This window comes from Pelobates fuscus, chromosome 8, assembly GCF_036172605.1.
Source record: "Pelobates fuscus isolate aPelFus1 chromosome 8, aPelFus1.pri, whole genome shotgun sequence".
NCBI classification, from domain to species: Eukaryota; Metazoa; Chordata; class Amphibia; order Anura; family Pelobatidae; genus Pelobates; species Pelobates fuscus.
Window position 1 is genome coordinate 153,160,811 of NC_086324.1, and position 17,016 is coordinate 153,177,826.

At 41.1% G+C, this 17,016-nt stretch overlaps 1 protein-coding gene across 2 annotated transcripts in view; it reads left to right on the top strand.

Annotated features, from left to right (window-relative positions):
• Window positions 1-815: 815 nt before the first annotated feature.
• The window catches only part of PRPSAP2 (phosphoribosyl pyrophosphate synthetase associated protein 2), a 50,343-nt gene continuing 34,142 nt past the window's right edge, over window positions 816-17,016 (top strand). Inside the window, exons 1-4 of one of the 2 annotated variants that reach the window (XM_063430440.1) lie at window positions 816-903; window positions 4,035-4,092; window positions 9,504-9,634; window positions 14,975-15,027. In XM_063430440.1, coding sequence (XP_063286510.1) covers window positions 9,552-9,634; window positions 14,975-15,027 — 136 coding nt within the window. In that variant the 5' untranslated portion in view covers window positions 816-903; window positions 4,035-4,092; window positions 9,504-9,551. The remainder of the gene's footprint in view (window positions 904-4,034; window positions 4,093-9,503; window positions 9,635-14,974; window positions 15,028-17,016) is intronic. The other variant, XM_063430439.1, reaches the window with a different exon arrangement.

Here is a 17,016-nt window from a genome sequence, read left to right on the forward strand (position 1 = left end):
TAAATCATGTCTGCAAGCTGTCCAAGTTAGGGCACTGCCTGACCCCTCTGCTATGCTTTAGAAAATGGGGATATTTCATACCTGTTTTATCTCCAAATTTGGGTGGCGATGATAATTTGTGAGTAGTGGGGGCTCTTCAGCCCAGCACTCTAAGCTTATCATTACCACAGTTGTACGGCTAATGCGGACATCCACCACTGAAATGATTCAACCCACAGCCGTAGCACTGCGTCACCCTGATTTATGTAAACCTGCTCCAAAAACAGACTCCATACTGTAATGGCTAAGCAGCTTACGGCTTCCCTTTAATGTTAATTACAAAATAAATTTAACACTAACAAGGGGTAGCAGAGTAGGAGGCATCTTGGCACCGCAGGAAACAGTACAGTAATTTACTCTAATAATAATCTTTAAAATGTCCCTTTCAATATTTTATTTTAACCTGCAATTACTTCATTTAATTTAATTGTGTCCCTAAATTTGTTTTGTTTTAATTATCTGGATTCATGCAAACACTAATAAATATAAAATTATTAATTAAAATAAATCCCTGTCTCCCTCCCCCCCCCCCCCCCCTAGCCTTGTTTGTTGGGGGAATGGCTAACAGGGTGACACAATCCCTTTGTTTCCAATGGGGCTGGTCACTCTAGGTTAGCCTGTGCATGTCAGTGGTACGTTCGATTCGCTCGGCGCTCCGTGTGCCTGCCATTTCCCTGCCATTGACAGACCGTGGGGGCTGGTGACGTCAGCGCGGGAGACGTCAAGGAAGGGGAGGGGGAATGAGAGCGCATCGATGCTCTCTGCGATCTGCAAGGCTGATGAATCGCCGCCATTTTCGGAGGCTGACACAGGGAGGGCTGCTGGTTACTGAGTACCTGGAGCAGCGGGACTGAGCACGGACAGGTGAGTGGGGCAGGAGGGCGGGTTGGAGACTTACCCCTGCTCCTGCTGCCTTATGAAAGTGGGGCTTTATACAGCCAGCCATGCTTGTGTCCTTTGTACTGCGCTGCGGACTAGGTTGGCGCTTTCTCAAATAAAGAATGGGCTCACAGTAACCATGGCAACCCACAGGTGGCTGCCTGTTTGCGAGTCTCCCATTATGGACTTCGCCATATGGCCCATGCTGCCATGGGTTTAGTTATTCTCCATGTAACCAGGGGCAGGCAGACAGCTTGGACCATCACTACTAATTAAAAAACTACAATTCCCTTGATGCAATGCCTAACCTTTCTACAAGCACTATGTCATTTTATGTATTTATGGAAGTGCTTTCACTCTGTCATTGCTAGGTTTTAATTTTTGGGCTGAAATGCTTTTTTTTTTTTTTTTTTTCCAAAAATATATTTTTATAATTTTTGTTTTGTTTATTTTTTATTCTGGGTATGTACATCACATGTAGCAAATACAATAAATGGTAATACATGTTGCTGAAATATCCCATACAGCTGAGCCAACACATATATATTTTTGTTTTACTTTTTTTAAGAACAATTCAATGTGTCAATGCTAATGTGTGTGTGTGTGTGGGGACTGGACAGAGGTATTCATAATTTATAAACCAAACATGGTGTTTTAGCAGCCAGCGTGACAGCATTTAGGGGCAGGAAACCGCCCTTGTAAGGAGACCAAGGGTTGGCAAATATTTTTATCATGACATCTCTGTCATGTCATTTGGAATCTAAATAAATAAGAATCCAGGAGTCATGACTACCTGCTTCCAGGGTTTGGGCATTCTAAGTACAACGTATATATGTGATTTATGACATTGTTCTATAATTGTACATCCATTTAGGTGGATGGATTCGTGAAGATTGCCTCACATGGTGTGCCATATTGTGTGTGTGTATATATATATATATAATATATATAAAAAAATTTTTTATATATATTTGTCTTCTAGTCCTCCTATTTCTGAAGTCTGTCCAACAGATTGTCTGCAAAATAGTCTTCCTCCACAAATCACCAGTTTGTAAAGGCATTAGTATATTACCCATACAATAGTTTCTATTGCTGCAATAATGCAAGATCTAGTGCATATATGCATATTTTTAAACCTCTTTAAAAGTGAAGCACTGTAACCTGCATTGGACAAAAAGGCAAGTTTTTGTAAAGAAAATCTCAGTAGCTGTCTAGCATTATCTTGTTTTTGCTTGCAAATGTGTAACCTGCTGGTTAATAAGGAAGTAGCCAGTCCATTTCTTTAACCCTTTCATGACGTATGATATGCTAGCTAGGTACATAATGTGCGTTTACACATAACTTTGTCAAGAAGTGGTTAAATGGATATACTTGAATGATTCTTCCTGTAGTAAATACTCAATGTTCTTGTTTTCAAGAAAAGACAAGAATACATTTTTCTAAAATCATGTCTGTAAAACAGGATCACCGTTCATCATATAGCTAAACATACATCTTTTTTTATTTTTGTAATGTTTTTTTTATTTATTTTTCTCAAAGTTTTATGATTTGTGGTGGCATTTAGGGCACAGTGACCATCACCTTTTAGTAAAGACCCTTTGAGTTTTACAAAGTCCATCCCCTCTTATGTTTGTCACATGCTGAGTTAAAAACATCTTGGATTTGAATGACACCTTATGTGGAAGTGCTGTGTAACACGTGTTATTACCAAATTAACTCTACCGCATGTCTTCCACCATGTGAAAGGTGTAAGCTTGTTTTATACTGTATTTACTGCTTCTTAAACTTTAGTAAGGGAGGTGTAATCAAAACATGTGTAGATTAGAAGCAACTCCCATAAAGCTGCAGGAGGTCAATGATTAGCAGAGATTTCTGGAATTTTGAAATATGAAGTGTATGACTGTCATTGCATTTACACTTTGTGCCTCGTTTATTTATTTTTTCTTAAGGCGTTTGGTTTTTAAATATATTAGCTGTTACAGCCTTTATTTATTTTAATTTTTTCAGATTTTCCTGTTTAAAACATTTACTTTATAAGCTAAGCAGTCGTGCGCACGATCACCAACCATACTAGCTTCACGTAGTCCTCTGAAAGTAGTTTTTTCCACAATCTATTTGTTAGTCATTTGTTTAAAATTCTTTAGCACAGAAACTTCCCCTTTTTTTCGTCATGTGAGCTTTCCTTCTTGATCAGTTAGGAACATGCAGAATAATTCACTAAAATGTGATTATTATTTTTTTCAGGAATTCACCAGGGAATTGGTTAGAATAGCTGAGTTGGATAAAAAGTTGAAATTCCTTGGTGAATTTCTCACAATTCACAACTTGGCAAATGACCCTGAGACTTTTGATACAAATGATATATACTGGCTCTATGCCCAGGTTTCTCTTCCTCCAACTTCAATTAATGTCCTGTTAGCCTCCAACCTCACCTATTTGTACGTATTTATTTTGTACCTGTGTAAAGTCATCCACGTGGCCACTTTAGAAATGTACATGTTCTCCATACAGTACTTTTCATGCAGAGCAATCCGTTGTTGGTAATTCTAGTAGTGGTTTATCTGTAAACAGTGATACAAAATATTATTGAGGTTTACCAGTCAGAAGAAAAGCTTGGAAATGTATGCACCCCCAAATAACGTGAAAGTCATCCCGCACAGTATGGCCCCAGATGTCAAGGAGCTTTGTACTGAAGTGCCCCGATGAGCGTGCAAAGTAAAATATTTTATTGTTTCTTCGGGTTTGAGTAATTACAGTGAGTTCCAACTAAATTCAAAACACAAAATGATTGCAAACACTGAGATTTGTGTACTAACCCTTTTATTAGCACCTGATTAAGTCAGATTTTTAACATTCATAATCACCCTATTTTATGATTTGTTAATAGAAAAATATGACCACCCGGAGTTTAAATGATGAGCAGTATACTATTATATGTTTTGAAAAGTACATTTAACTCTTACTTTCCCCTCTTGCACCAAATGTCAGTCGCCAACCTCACTATTCTTTCCTCCATCAATTTATACTTCATGCTACTTGCTACCCACATTCCAAAACGTAGTCAACTCACCCACTTTATTCCCTACTCTGCCGTAACACTCTATCTCTCCCTTCAGGTTGTGTTTCTCCCTCCCAAAAGAGTCTGTGTCTGCAGGTTGGTGAATAAACATCCAGGTACTAAGGAGTAAATGGTGTTTCCACAAAAATACATTTTTATAATTGTGTACATATTTAATCGAATCTGTTCATTATGTCTTTTCAACTTGCTGGGAAAGGAAAACCAATGCATAACAAGATGTTGATTTCGGTTTGGAATGATCGCAGCCCACATACCTTGCCCATGACACTCTTCCTGGAAGTGCGGGTACAGGGCACAGTTACCACCTCCTTCACCAGTAGATATTGTCAGAACGTATACTACCACTGCTGAAATATGTTAAGCAGCACCTATGACATGCTGGCATTTTATAGATGTTTAAATCCCATACGTATATTGATTTTGCCCAGTTGCATGAATATGCGTATATGTTGTTATATTTCCACTTTAAATTTCTCCCTTCATTCGCTTTTTATAGAAAGAATAGAAATCCGACCTGCATTTCCAGTTAACACGAAAAGTCATTTAGTGGCGGGTCGACTGTATGCACAGCCATTCCATGCCATATTGGTGGAGAAGGAAGCTCCACAGGGAAATTTAGAAAATTAGATTAATTACATAATGTCATTTTCTGAGTAGAATTTAAGGTGGCAATGTCAACTAATATTTTCTTTTTTTAAATCGCTTGGAAGAATTTTGCAAATATATCCATGTTATATCTTTGCAACAATACGATCGTAATTGTTTTTGTTTTTTTACCACTTGAAGATCTGCCATTGTTTGTGTGAAGGTTGTCATCTTGGAATTGAATCACAATGTTCAAAGATTCATGTTTAAGTTACTGATTAAAAATTAAAGGCTCCAAACTTTGCAATGTATATGAAATGATACATCTGAAGCTCTGGGCTGTCTGCATGTCACGGTCTCAAAATGGGCTCTCGCTATTGGCAAGTGAAGCTTTGGCCCTTACGAGTAGGAATTTATCCCTGGTAAATGTACCATGGAACCTCCAAGCGTGCAGTAAACATCAAAGCCTGGCTACTAGCACAGGACTTAATATTTTAAGTCAGAGAGAGATTCTAAAATGATGACCATTTGATTTATAAGCGCTGACGACAGGGAGAATGTTTATTGGAACGTTAATAGTGAGGTAAGCTGAATGAACATTCTGTTGAAGAAATGAAAGTATTTTTGCCCACCCCTATTCAAAATATGTTTCAACAGTTTACAGTAACTCATTCCTTGCCAAAGTACTGATTTAAAAAATATATATATTTATTTTTAGATTTTTTTTAAGCAAAACATTAATAAACCATTTTATTTAAGGCTGCTTCAAAATAAATTATATATGATTTTTTGGGACTGGACAATAATATAGCACTTGTCCAATTTTAAGTGGTGAATTTAAATTTTTGATTTTAACTCTTCATATTTCAACTGAGCACAAAACCTTTCTGCATGCCATTTTTCTCAGCGACTACTAGGTATGTGTATACATAGCTGATATCATGTTTCCTAATCACTTCTCGTTCTGTTTATTTTTATCCTGGCTTTTAGTTTGATTGTTGTCGGAGACACACTGCAAATTATACATAATAAATAATTTAAGACAATAAAAATCTGGTGCGTTCCAGCTGCTCTGACATCTCTGTCCTTTCATATTCCTTCGGTATCTGAAATCTTAATGTTCACCGATCTAGACCAAACCGGGTTGTCCTGAAGGCCACTGGTAAACCAAGTCTTGGAATTGTCACTAATATTGACTTGTATTTAGGGCCTAATACCTACAGGTCTGAATTTATTGACTTGCAAGTGTCCCATCTGTGTGCATACAGGATGTACGAAAGCAGAAATGTACTTGTGAGCTGTACAGGCTTATTTTTAGGGTTTCCTCTTTGTGGCATCTGCAGTTGCAGCAGTCTCCTCTCCCCCTCCCTTGTTTAACCCTTCTCAGAATGGGTTTATTCACTCTCAGTACATATGTTGGGTTTTATTAATTGTCTTGTGTTTGGTTGTCTTTATTTTGCTACTGTTGAAGATTCTGTAAAATAAAAAAAATCCTGTCTGTTTTATTCTTTACTTTACACAAATGTCTGCATATAGTTATCTATACAATACTTATATTGTATTGCGGCTAATAATACTTAAACCGTAAAAATAACTCCTGGCTGATAGGCCTTCCTGTTGCTTTATATACCAGAATCTGTAAGAAATGTATGCTCCTGCTTGCTTTTTCTTCCAGCCAGTCCTGTTGCACCTTGCATGTTTCACCCCCTCTCCTTGAGTTCACTCTAAAGTGTTTCTTTGAAGCTTAACAGTTTAGAATTAACCTGGCCACTTGCTTATCACCTGTTACTTCAGATTCAAACTAGATACATGTAGCAGTAACTGGAGTTGGAAGAAAGTCGCCTTGGGGAAAGGCATGATTCGGCACACTCCTAACGTGTCAGGCTTTGATGTTCAAAAAGATTGTATCATAGTTTATATAAGTTTAGACTGGAGGCATGTGAACTTGCTTTATGTCAGTCCTACGCGGTGTCTGGTGGTAAAATTGCCCTCTTAATTAATGGAATTTCTGACTCCCACTATGGTAGTTGTCACAGATAAAAACTGATTGTGCTATGTATGTTTGTCCAGCAGTGAGTGCCAAGTCACACGAGTCGTACATTTGAATGCCATACTGGTAGTGCAGGCCAACGCTGTGCTCACCCATATGGCACTTGACAGTTTTAATAATCTTGCAGCCCCTTTGGATGTTAACTCTGTAGAGCCTGAGTATCTGACAATGGATTTAGGAACCTGCTGGTGAAGTGAGTTTTTTTTTGTCTAAACTGTGAGCTAATGAGATATAGATATATATTGATAGATATTGAAAAATTCCTTGCACATAGGCTGTATGTATATATACTTGCCGGTTGCTCAGCCTGGGACTTTAATATCCAGATGATAGTAGAGATGGCAGGACTCACGGTCTCCAATAAAATTCTTCATCTCTATCGATCTATCTAATTCTTTTATTTTTTTTCTTCTTCCCTCCTTTTAAAACATGGGCCAAAATAAGTTTCAAATTGAGACCAATTTGTCGGTTTGTCCTCATACTACAGCTTGCTGTTAAAGGAGAGTTCTCCTACTCTACCCTGTCACTCAGTCGTCACCACATATCTCTATGCTGAGAATTGACAGGTTGGTAACCATATTTTTAGATGGAATTTAAGGGAAATCCATATTTTTTTTTTTATTCTTTATTTTAGTAGTGCCTAGCTAAACAGGAGTACAGTGACATTTCTCATAAGTTTGACAGGCAACACAAGTGGAAGCATATTATATATATGTTTTCTTTTGTTTGTTTGTGTTTTTTAATATAAGAAATGAAGAATAAACAAGAGTTTGTAGCTTAGCAAGGTTATTCCCTGGTGGGACCCTCGGCAACATGGATGTAGGAAAGCTCCCTGCAACTCTGACCGCTGCGAAACGTGACAGTACGTCGGGAAGCCATAGCGTCTCAGGATTAGTCTCTTAGGGCAGGTTGTGCTGATAGCTGTTGGGTCAGGATAGCGGGGGAGTTCGCTTGAGATGTGTCTCTCCTCCATGACAGTCAGGCCCTGCCCTCTGCAAATCCATACTTTTGCTACCAATTCTGCCCTTTTGAGTCATACTGTGACTAACTTGTGTTTTGCCAGACAGATAAACTTTAGGTGTATCAGTCTCCTAAATATACGGGTAATCTCTGTTTGGACAGTTCAGTTGAAGGTTTCTGTACTGGTTTTTTTTTTTTGGCATGCACACACTTCTTGCTGTCTGTGTAAATATACATTCAGCCTGTGCTGCTTCCCAGTAACAAGACTCTGCACCTCTTGTTTAGGGAAATTGGTGTAGTTTTGCATAGAAGATTAGGTGACAAATGTTTGGTTCCAGCCTGCTATAGCCAGTCTGTGCTCGGCATCCTTGCACATCTATTCATGGAGAAGCAGCAATGTAGTCCTGTTGCAAATCCTTGTTTTATTCACCAGTTATACAGCGCTGCAGTCTGTTGGTGCAGTATTAATAGGTTGTGTGTGTAAGACTTGGTTTTTCTGTTTTGAAGTGTATGTTGTGTCTATAGGTATGCTGAGGTATGTCTTGTTTCTGTTTTTCAAGAGGTTTGACGCTGTTGCTCCAGAACATGTCAACCATCATTCTGGATCGTACCTGAGAGATAGTTAAAGTACTTTGGGATGTTCTGTGGACTTCAGTCTGTCTCCATGACTGTAATAAAGTAGAAAGGCCCTATTCCTGTGCAATTTATTACTGTCAAAGATTGAAAGTTGCCTAGTGTTTCATTACATGACCGTGCCATAAATCTAGCGGAGCAGAGCAATGGCCTTTTCTGTTAAGAGAATCATAAATTTTAACCCTACGGAACAAAAGGGAGATGAACTACATCTTTGTTCTCATGTACGTATGGCATGCCAACAGTTAACCATCAACTCTGGTACAAACAGATGTTTGGCAGCGGTCATGCAGTACAGGTTTAAATATATAAAAACATACATTTCATTTTTTATTTTTTTTTATTTCCTTTAACCCCTTAAGGACCAAACTTCTGTAATAAAAGGGAATCATGACATGTCACACATGTCATGTGTCCTTGAGGGGTTAAAGAGACCCTTTTGAGAACCATAGCTGCACTTGCTCCAGGTCCAAATTATGATGCCTAATGCTCCCTTGTTCCTTTTTATAAGCAACAATTTGCAGAATGCTTCATTTATAGAAAAATAAATGTGAATTGGGCTATTCACACTCTAGTTGTGTTTGTGCACACGTTATGGTTTGTTGACTAGTTTCATTTGTATCATTGTGTAAATGAAACTACTCTCAAGTATTTTGTTGCATGCCCTCTAAAGCCTCTATTTTTTTTCTCAGAGGAAATGGCAGATTTGCATAATTATAATGCTCCTTTCACTCCTAAATAAGCAGCAATCTATAAGGCTAGGTGGATAATGGAAGAGTGAAACCTTCCACATTATCCAAGCTGCTGCAAAACAATCCACTTGAACACAATTAGTCAGAAGACATGTTCGTGGCACCCAAAGTCTCCACTACGTTCCGCTGCGTTCTGTGCCTGGACCAAACCGGATAGTGACGTCATTTGCTAAATCTTTAGTATACGTTGACAGAGGAAATGACACTTCAGAAATGTTAGCATTACCAAATAGCTAACTAAAAGTTGGCTAGATGTTTTGCAAACATTTAGGTTTTGTTTTGTGTTTTTTAAATATATATTTTACAGATTTCTTTTTATTGGATTGTCCACATGGGCACGTTCGGCACTGCTGGAGAAAGCACACGTGGGCTTGTATGGAATTTCTTTTATATGACCGTGAGTCTCTGACTTCATGGAACAATCCTTCCAGTGTTTTATTCAATGGTGTGATTTCAGATTTAAACCTGCACTATTTTACTCTTTAAAAAAAAATGAAGTTTTTAAAAAATGTCTGTATCTTTCTAGGTGGTCAGCGGGTCCTTCCGTTTGTGTGTGACGTAGTCATACCGCATCATGAACGTCACAAAGGGTGGCCTTGTTCTCTTCTCCGCCAATTCCAATGCATCTTGTGTAGAGCTAGCAAAGAAAATTGGCGAGTAAGTATCAAATCTCGAATGCTTTAAAGTGGATGTGTCAATTATGAATATCTGACCACTGACCACACTCTCCTTAGATTTCAGAGTAAAGCTATTGTGGTAGTAAAATCACCAGCAACTGTATAGGGCAAGAGTTCCTAATTTTTTCCCGTTGAACCCTATGGCATAGTGTGTCAACATTCACAAATCCTAATGTACAGCCCACGATCATTGTGGGTACACAAAAGTATTCATTGCTCTAGCTGTAATTCAGGATGTAGCACCACGCTGTCAGCATCGTGAAACACATAAACCAAATTAGAATCTATACCAATCCTCATTCGAGACAGTCATCCTTGTGTGTGTGTGTGTGTGTGTGTGTGTTGGGTGCACTTTGAATTACAAATAGGTCTTGGAATGTGTGCTTCTATCTCTGTGTCTGGCCTTGAAGATACACATTTTATCCAATTTGCTTTTTCTTCATACTGAATTGGGTGTAATGAACATTTTGAAGGACTATCGCTTTTCAATGAAAAAGTTTCTTATGTAAGCCCCCTCTCATCCACAACTAGTTAGACTGCAAGCTTACAGTATGCCTGGTAAGCATGATATTGTGTAACTTCATAGAGCATAAAATCTTGCTTACACTTTTTGTACCAGTTTGTCAGCTTGCTATCAAATGTATAAGTGGAAGGTTATTTCTCTGCTTTTGGATGGCCTAGTTATTAAAGGAACACTTTAAGCACCCTAGCCACTACAGCCCACTGTAATTGTGACAGTAGCAGTTGTGCCCTGGCACTGTGCCATAGTGAAGATTGACACTTACCTGAGTTCTGCAAAAGAATCAGAGTAGCTCTTTAAAGCTTAGGAAGGCCAGACAGGACTGAACTCATTGCCAGAGTGTGTCAGCCAAGCATAGTTCTGAGTCGGCAATGTGTTATTCTATAGCGATATCTGGCTTCTCCTTAAAGGGACACTATAGTCACCTGAACAACTTTAGCTTAATGAAGCAGTTTTGGTGTATAGAACATGCCCCTGCAGCCTCACTGCTCAATCCTCTGCCATTTAGGAGTTAAATCCATTTTTTTATGAACCCTAGTCACACCTCCCTGCATGTGACTTGCACAGCCTTCCATAAACACTTCCTGTAAAGAGAGCCCTATTTAGGCTTTCTTTATTGCAAGTTCTGTTTAATTAAGATTTTCTTATCCCCTGCTATGTTAATAGCTTGCTAGACCCTGCAAGAGCCTCCTGTATATGATTAAAGTTCAATTTAGAGATTGAGATACAATTATTTAAGGTAAATTACATCTGTTTGAAAGCTAAACCAGTTTTTTTTTTCATGCAGGCTCTATCAATCATAGCCAGGGGAGGTGTGGCTAGGGCTGCATAAACAGAAACAAAGTGATTTAACTCCTAAATGACAGTGAATTGAGCAGTGAAATTGCAGGGGAATGATCTATACACTAAAACTGCTTTATTTAGCTAAAGTAATTTAGGTGACTATAGTGTTTCTTTAAGCGTCTCCATGCTCTGAAGGGAGACGCTGAACATTCCTCGTAGAGATGCATTTATTCAATGAATCCCTATGAGAAGATTGTAGCGGAGCTGCAATATTAAAACCCAATATCCTGTTAAGCATGAAAGAAAGTGTTGTTCAGCAGAATAATCCCAATCCCACAGTAACTGGCCGACACACTGTTCTGGGAGTCAGCTGTTTAATGGGTGCCCCACACGGACTTGTATGCAACTCCCCATGCAAGGGGTTTCCGAATACATATTCCAGGGGCATTCCCCACTGGACCTGAGCGGAGACTACAGTAAAACACACACATAATTACATTAACTCTCAGGTCCAGGACATACAGATTAAACACACCCCAAAAACATGCATTTAACAATTAGGTACCCCTCAAGTCCTATATCCCTGGGTAGCCTGGATCTGAGCACCCAACATATCCCGAAAGCACTCAGATCCCACGAACGCAGCCGAAACCAGGGCATAGTTTAGACCGACCGCACACGATGCCTACCCAAAATAGTTTCATGAGATTAGGCTGAGCGGTCGGTCTCTCTCGGGGGTACAAAATACAGTAATAAACTGAGCAGAACTGTTCATACGTGTGTTTGCCTTCTGTCCCTCGTGCGGGAGTTTGCTCTCACCGAACGCTGTTCTTTTTTTTTTTTTTTTTTTTAAATTCTTTATTTTTTGCGCAGGTGAGTACAAATAAATCGACAAAATGCCACAACAGCGTACATAAAGGTATAAACAAGTTAGACAGCGGTTGATACATTTGCGCATTTTTCATTTTGTGAGTACAGACTTATCAGAATTATAAGGACAATAGGAGATATGAGAGATGGTACTTCTGAAGGTCGAAGAGCATACTAGCTATGTGGTGTTTAGTAATGAGATGCTAACCTTATTGTAAGTGGGGTCTGGCTTCATTCTGTTGAGCGGGCTTTGGTAATTAGGCTTCTCCGACTTCAATAGAACATGTCATGTGGTAGTGTTAACAAGTAGTGTGACCTTGTGTGTCTAGTGTCTAAACATATATAAGCACGCAATGACAGTTAAGCGTTTGAGTATTGGCATATCAAGATTATGTCTGCTACTACTGGTGTGCCTTATGGTATCGCTAGAGGTCGCCTAGAGTTTTGGTTGCTTGGTGGGCATCATATAACCTAGTCTGCATTGAAGAAAAGTGGAGCCTACATTCCCGCCGTGATTTCAGCGGTCCCCCGAGACATATGCTGTCCGAGCTTTAGACAAGTATTATATACGGCAGTCACAATGATGGAAGGCTAGAAACATTATTGTCAACAATATGACCATCAGTGTCAGCACATATTCAAAACAAAACAGGCTAGGCATGACAGTCAAAATATAAGGCCACCACAACAAAAAGAGAGATCCCGTCTCGCTTGGTATGCGCCACGATTCGTATCGTGGAGTCGGGTGTTAGGGCTCGGTATTACTTGTAGATTGTGCACTTCGTTTTGTTAACAGAGCAGTTAACATGCAGTAGCGACAGGAAAAGTGCATGCCAAAGACTGTTAGTTCAAAGCATCCTACAGTTGAAAAAATTATAGTCATAAAAACAAGTAACATAAAATGAACATTTTCCCCTGACGGGGTGAGAACTTCCAACCTCAGTTTCATTTAGTCAACGTTTGAGGGGCAATGCCTGTACGGTGTGCGAAACTTTAGCCGAGTTGATTCGACCGGTGTGATCCAGGTCCCTTGAGCCCTGGATTGTGTTAGGAAGTGGTACCTTGCAGGGGGTACCAAAGCTTGGGTAGACTCCGGTTAGCAGGTAATGCTGTGGAATCGTTGGACTCTGGGGCTCCCCCCCACCTCGTCAACAGACAGCCCCTTAACGTGTCGAGCCGGATACAGAAAATATGCATGGAGAGTCCAATTAACGAAGTGAACTAAGTCGCCCCTCTCGGGCTGTATCCAGGGGACCTAGGGGTAGCGATGTGCGCCGGGGTAGCAATGTCCCTGTGTAAAGGTTTTAGGTCGTAATTGTTGCGTAGGGTGCCGCTGATGGGCGAAGTGGCACGAACTCTGGGGCTCCGGCTGCTTCTCTGCTAAAGGAGTGCCCTTGGCTGGACGTTGTCCCCAGTACTGTAGGTGAGGTCCCCGGGAGGTTGAGTTTATGCAGGGCCTCCGCGGCCTCGTGTAGGTCCCGGATAACATATGAAGTTTGCCCGGCGGTGATTTGTAGCGTGCGGCCTGGTCCCCACCGGTATTTAAGCTGGTGTTGTCTCAGTATAGAGGTAAATTGACGCAGGGACCTTCTCCACGCTAGTGTCCCACTAGAGAGATCCGCGTAGAAGGACAGGGTCATGTCCTCGAAAGGGTATGCGGTGAGGCCTCTGGTAGCTTCCAGCACCGCAGCTTTGTCTTTGAGGGTTTGAAAACGGATTACTACATCTCTGGTGGTGTTAGGCGGTGCATTTACTGGCCGTGGCACCCGAAAGATCCCATCAATTAGAATGGTTTTGGCTGTCTTCGGATTCAACAGTGCGGCGAGCATTCTCCTGAGGAGGTGTGGGAGCTCTGCCTCAGGTACTGTGTCTGCTACACCTCTGACTTTCAGGTGAGTTTGGCGACGTTTATCTTCCAGTGTCGACAGTTGATGCTCGTGCTGCAGGTGTTGTTGTTGTAGGTTCTTCACGGCCGTCTGGAGCTCCGTAATTTGGCGGGTGTGTTCGGAGGATGTCTCCTCCACTACTCCCAGCCGCGTTGCAATAGATTTGAGGTCTCCCCGGATCAGGGCCACATCCGCGGCTATCTTACCGTGGTGTTCCGCCATGAGCTTGCTCAAGGCCTCCATGGTAACCGGGGTGGGGCTTGCTCCTACCGGCCTGGTCTGTGCCCGCATCGGCGGTGGCAGCGCCGGGGCCGGCATCAGGACTTCATCGGTGTCGTCGGAGTTCTCATCTGAGAAGTCCGTGCAGCCTCCGTGCAGGGACGCCATCTTGGCCTCTGTTGCATCGTGGGCCTGTCGCCAGAGCTCCCCTATGTTCATGCCCAGCCGGGGCTTATCCGCCTTCTGTTTTTTCAATTTTCGGCCCATCGTGCCCTTGGATATGAAAAGAGTACCCTGAGGTGAGTCAGGCTCGCGTGTGGGCTCGGATAGTGGTCGTTTATGGCAGCTAATGTCCCGAACGCTGTTCTTAAACGAACGGAACCGAACATACGTAGAGACGGAAGTCCCAGTGTGGTGTTCACGCCGTCTAGTGCCGAATATAGTTCCATACACTCGACGACCAAACGCTTTTGTAAGTGTTCGCGGCTAAAGATGGCTTCCGTACATACGAACGGCGACCACCCAGCCGCCCACTGAAAACGTTAAGTGCGGTTAAAGGACCACTCTAGACACCCAGACCACTTCAGCTTAATGAAGTGGTCTGGGTGCCAGGTGCACGGGAGACTTAACTACGTTTTTAAACATTACTTAAGAAGGTTTGACTACTATGGGACAGCACCAGGGCAATATTGGCATCATAACCACTACCGCGTACTAAAAGTTTAACTTGTCACTTATGAGTTGACCATGCAGCAAATCAGGGACTCAGCTGTAAGTGCCAGGGCCCCATTTGAATCTTTCTTTAAACGTCTCTAATCGCACCCACAGACCATTTTCACCGTAAACACTACAATGAGCTGCAGTGCTTATGGTGATTGATAGCCCCTTCAATGAAAAAACAACCCTAAACACATTTTTTTCAATAATTTTAAATGTACAAATTAGACTGTTTTCATAATTTGTGAAGAATGTGAATTTTGGCCAAGAGGAGGTCTGTGACTCATTTTCACATCACTTACTGTATTCTTTATTTCTTTGACAGACGTCTAGGAATCGAACTAGGCAAAGTTCAGGTATACCAGGAGCCAAACAGAGGTGAGTTTGGTATTAAGTATTCAAATTAATGGTCGCTTTACTTACCTAGAGGTATAATCAAACTTTAACAACCTCCATTGAAAATCAGGTTTGTCAAAATTGACAGACTTTCAGCTGTTTGCAGTTAAAGGACCACTCTAGGCATCCAGACCACTTCAGCTTAATGAAGTGGTCTGGGTGCCAGGTCCAGCTAGGGTTAACCCAATTTTTTATAAACATAGCAGTTTCAGAGAAACTGCTATGTTTATAAATTGGTTAAGCCTTCCCCCTAATCCTCTAGTGGCTGTCTCATTGACAGCCGCTAGAGGCGCTTGCGTGATTCTCACTGTGAAAATCGCAGTGAGAGCACGCAAGCGTCCATAGGAAAGCATTGTAAATGCTTTCCTATGCGACCGGCTGAATGCGCGCGCAGCTCTTGCCGCGCGTGCGCATTCAGCCGACGGAGAGGAGGAGGAGGAGGAGGAGGAGAGCTCCCCGCCCAGCGCTGGAAAAATGTAAGTTTTACCCCTTTTCCCCTTTCCGGAGACGGGCAGGAGGGGGACCCTGAGGGTGCTTTCCTGGCACTAGAGTGGTCCTTTAACAAATCAAAGTAATTGAAATGGCTCAACACAACAAATGCTTCAACAAATTTTACAAAATCAACAGAAAATTCGACTTATAATGACTTTTCCAGCCTCAAAATTATTGAACCCCCTGAATAGAATTCCTCACAACAGCACAAATATGCAAAACAGCTGTTGTCTCAAGCACATCTGATGCAACTAATCAAGGGCTTCATTAGTTGCACCATGTGAGCTAGAACACTTGAAATACCTCAACTGGCTAGGGGTTTATTGAGTGTTACGCTTGACTGTATGTTAGAAATATGGCTAAGTCAAAAGAATAGTCCGCAAAGATCATCGCCCTTCACAAACGAGACACAGAATACAAAAAGATTGCGAAAGTGCTGAATGTTCCTAGAGACACCGTTGGAAGCATAGTTTGCAAGTCAATAGTTAAATGAACAATTGTTATACTACCTGGATGAGGCAGGAAAATTAAGTTATCAATGGCTGCGACCATATTTCTGAAAAGGCATGTTGTGAAAAACCCTTGAGTGACTGCAAAAGACCTGCAGCAAGTCTTGGTGGCTACAGGCACTGAGATTGCAGTGAGCACAGTAAGGCATGTACTAAACACGGAAAGTTTCCATGCCAGAACTCCAATATGTACACCACTACTGACCTGAGTGCACAAGGAAAGTCTGCTCCAATAAGCTCAAAGTCATATAAATAAACCACAGAAGTTTTTGGATTCTGTACTGTGGAGCAATATAACAAAATTTGACTTTTCAGCCAAATGGATCAGCGGTTTGTCTTGAGGAAGAAGAATGAAGCACACGCTGAAAATAACATTTTGCCTACAGTTAAGCTTGGTGATGCTATGGGGCTGCTTTGAATACTCTAGCACTGCAAACCTAGTGTGTGGGAAAACAAATGGATTGAAGTATCAGGAAATCCTAGGAGAAAACCTCATGTCATCTGTGAGGAAACTGATGCTTGGGCGTCATTGGACCTTCCAACAAGACAATGATACCAAGCATTACCTCAAATTCCACTAAGGATTGGTTGTGGAAGAAGTCCTGAAAAATTCTATAGTAGCCATCAGTCACCTGACTTGAACCTCATAGAAAATCTCTACTTGGATGTGAAAAAAGCGGTTGCAGCATGCAAACAACACAAGCATATTACTGAACTGGAGGTCACTGCTCATGAGCAATGGGCTAAGATTCCTCAGGAACACTGCCAGAAGCTGGTGACGGCTATGCATCCCATTTTACAGCAGGTCAGAACAGCAAAAGGGTGCTCTACTAAGTACTAAAGGGGTTAAATAAAATTGTTACTCTAAGGTCATTATAAGTTGCCTTTCCAGTTTAATTTGGGGAAAGCACTTGAAGCATTTGTTGTGTTGCGCTTTTTAATTCCTTTTGTTTGATTTTTTTTCTTTTCT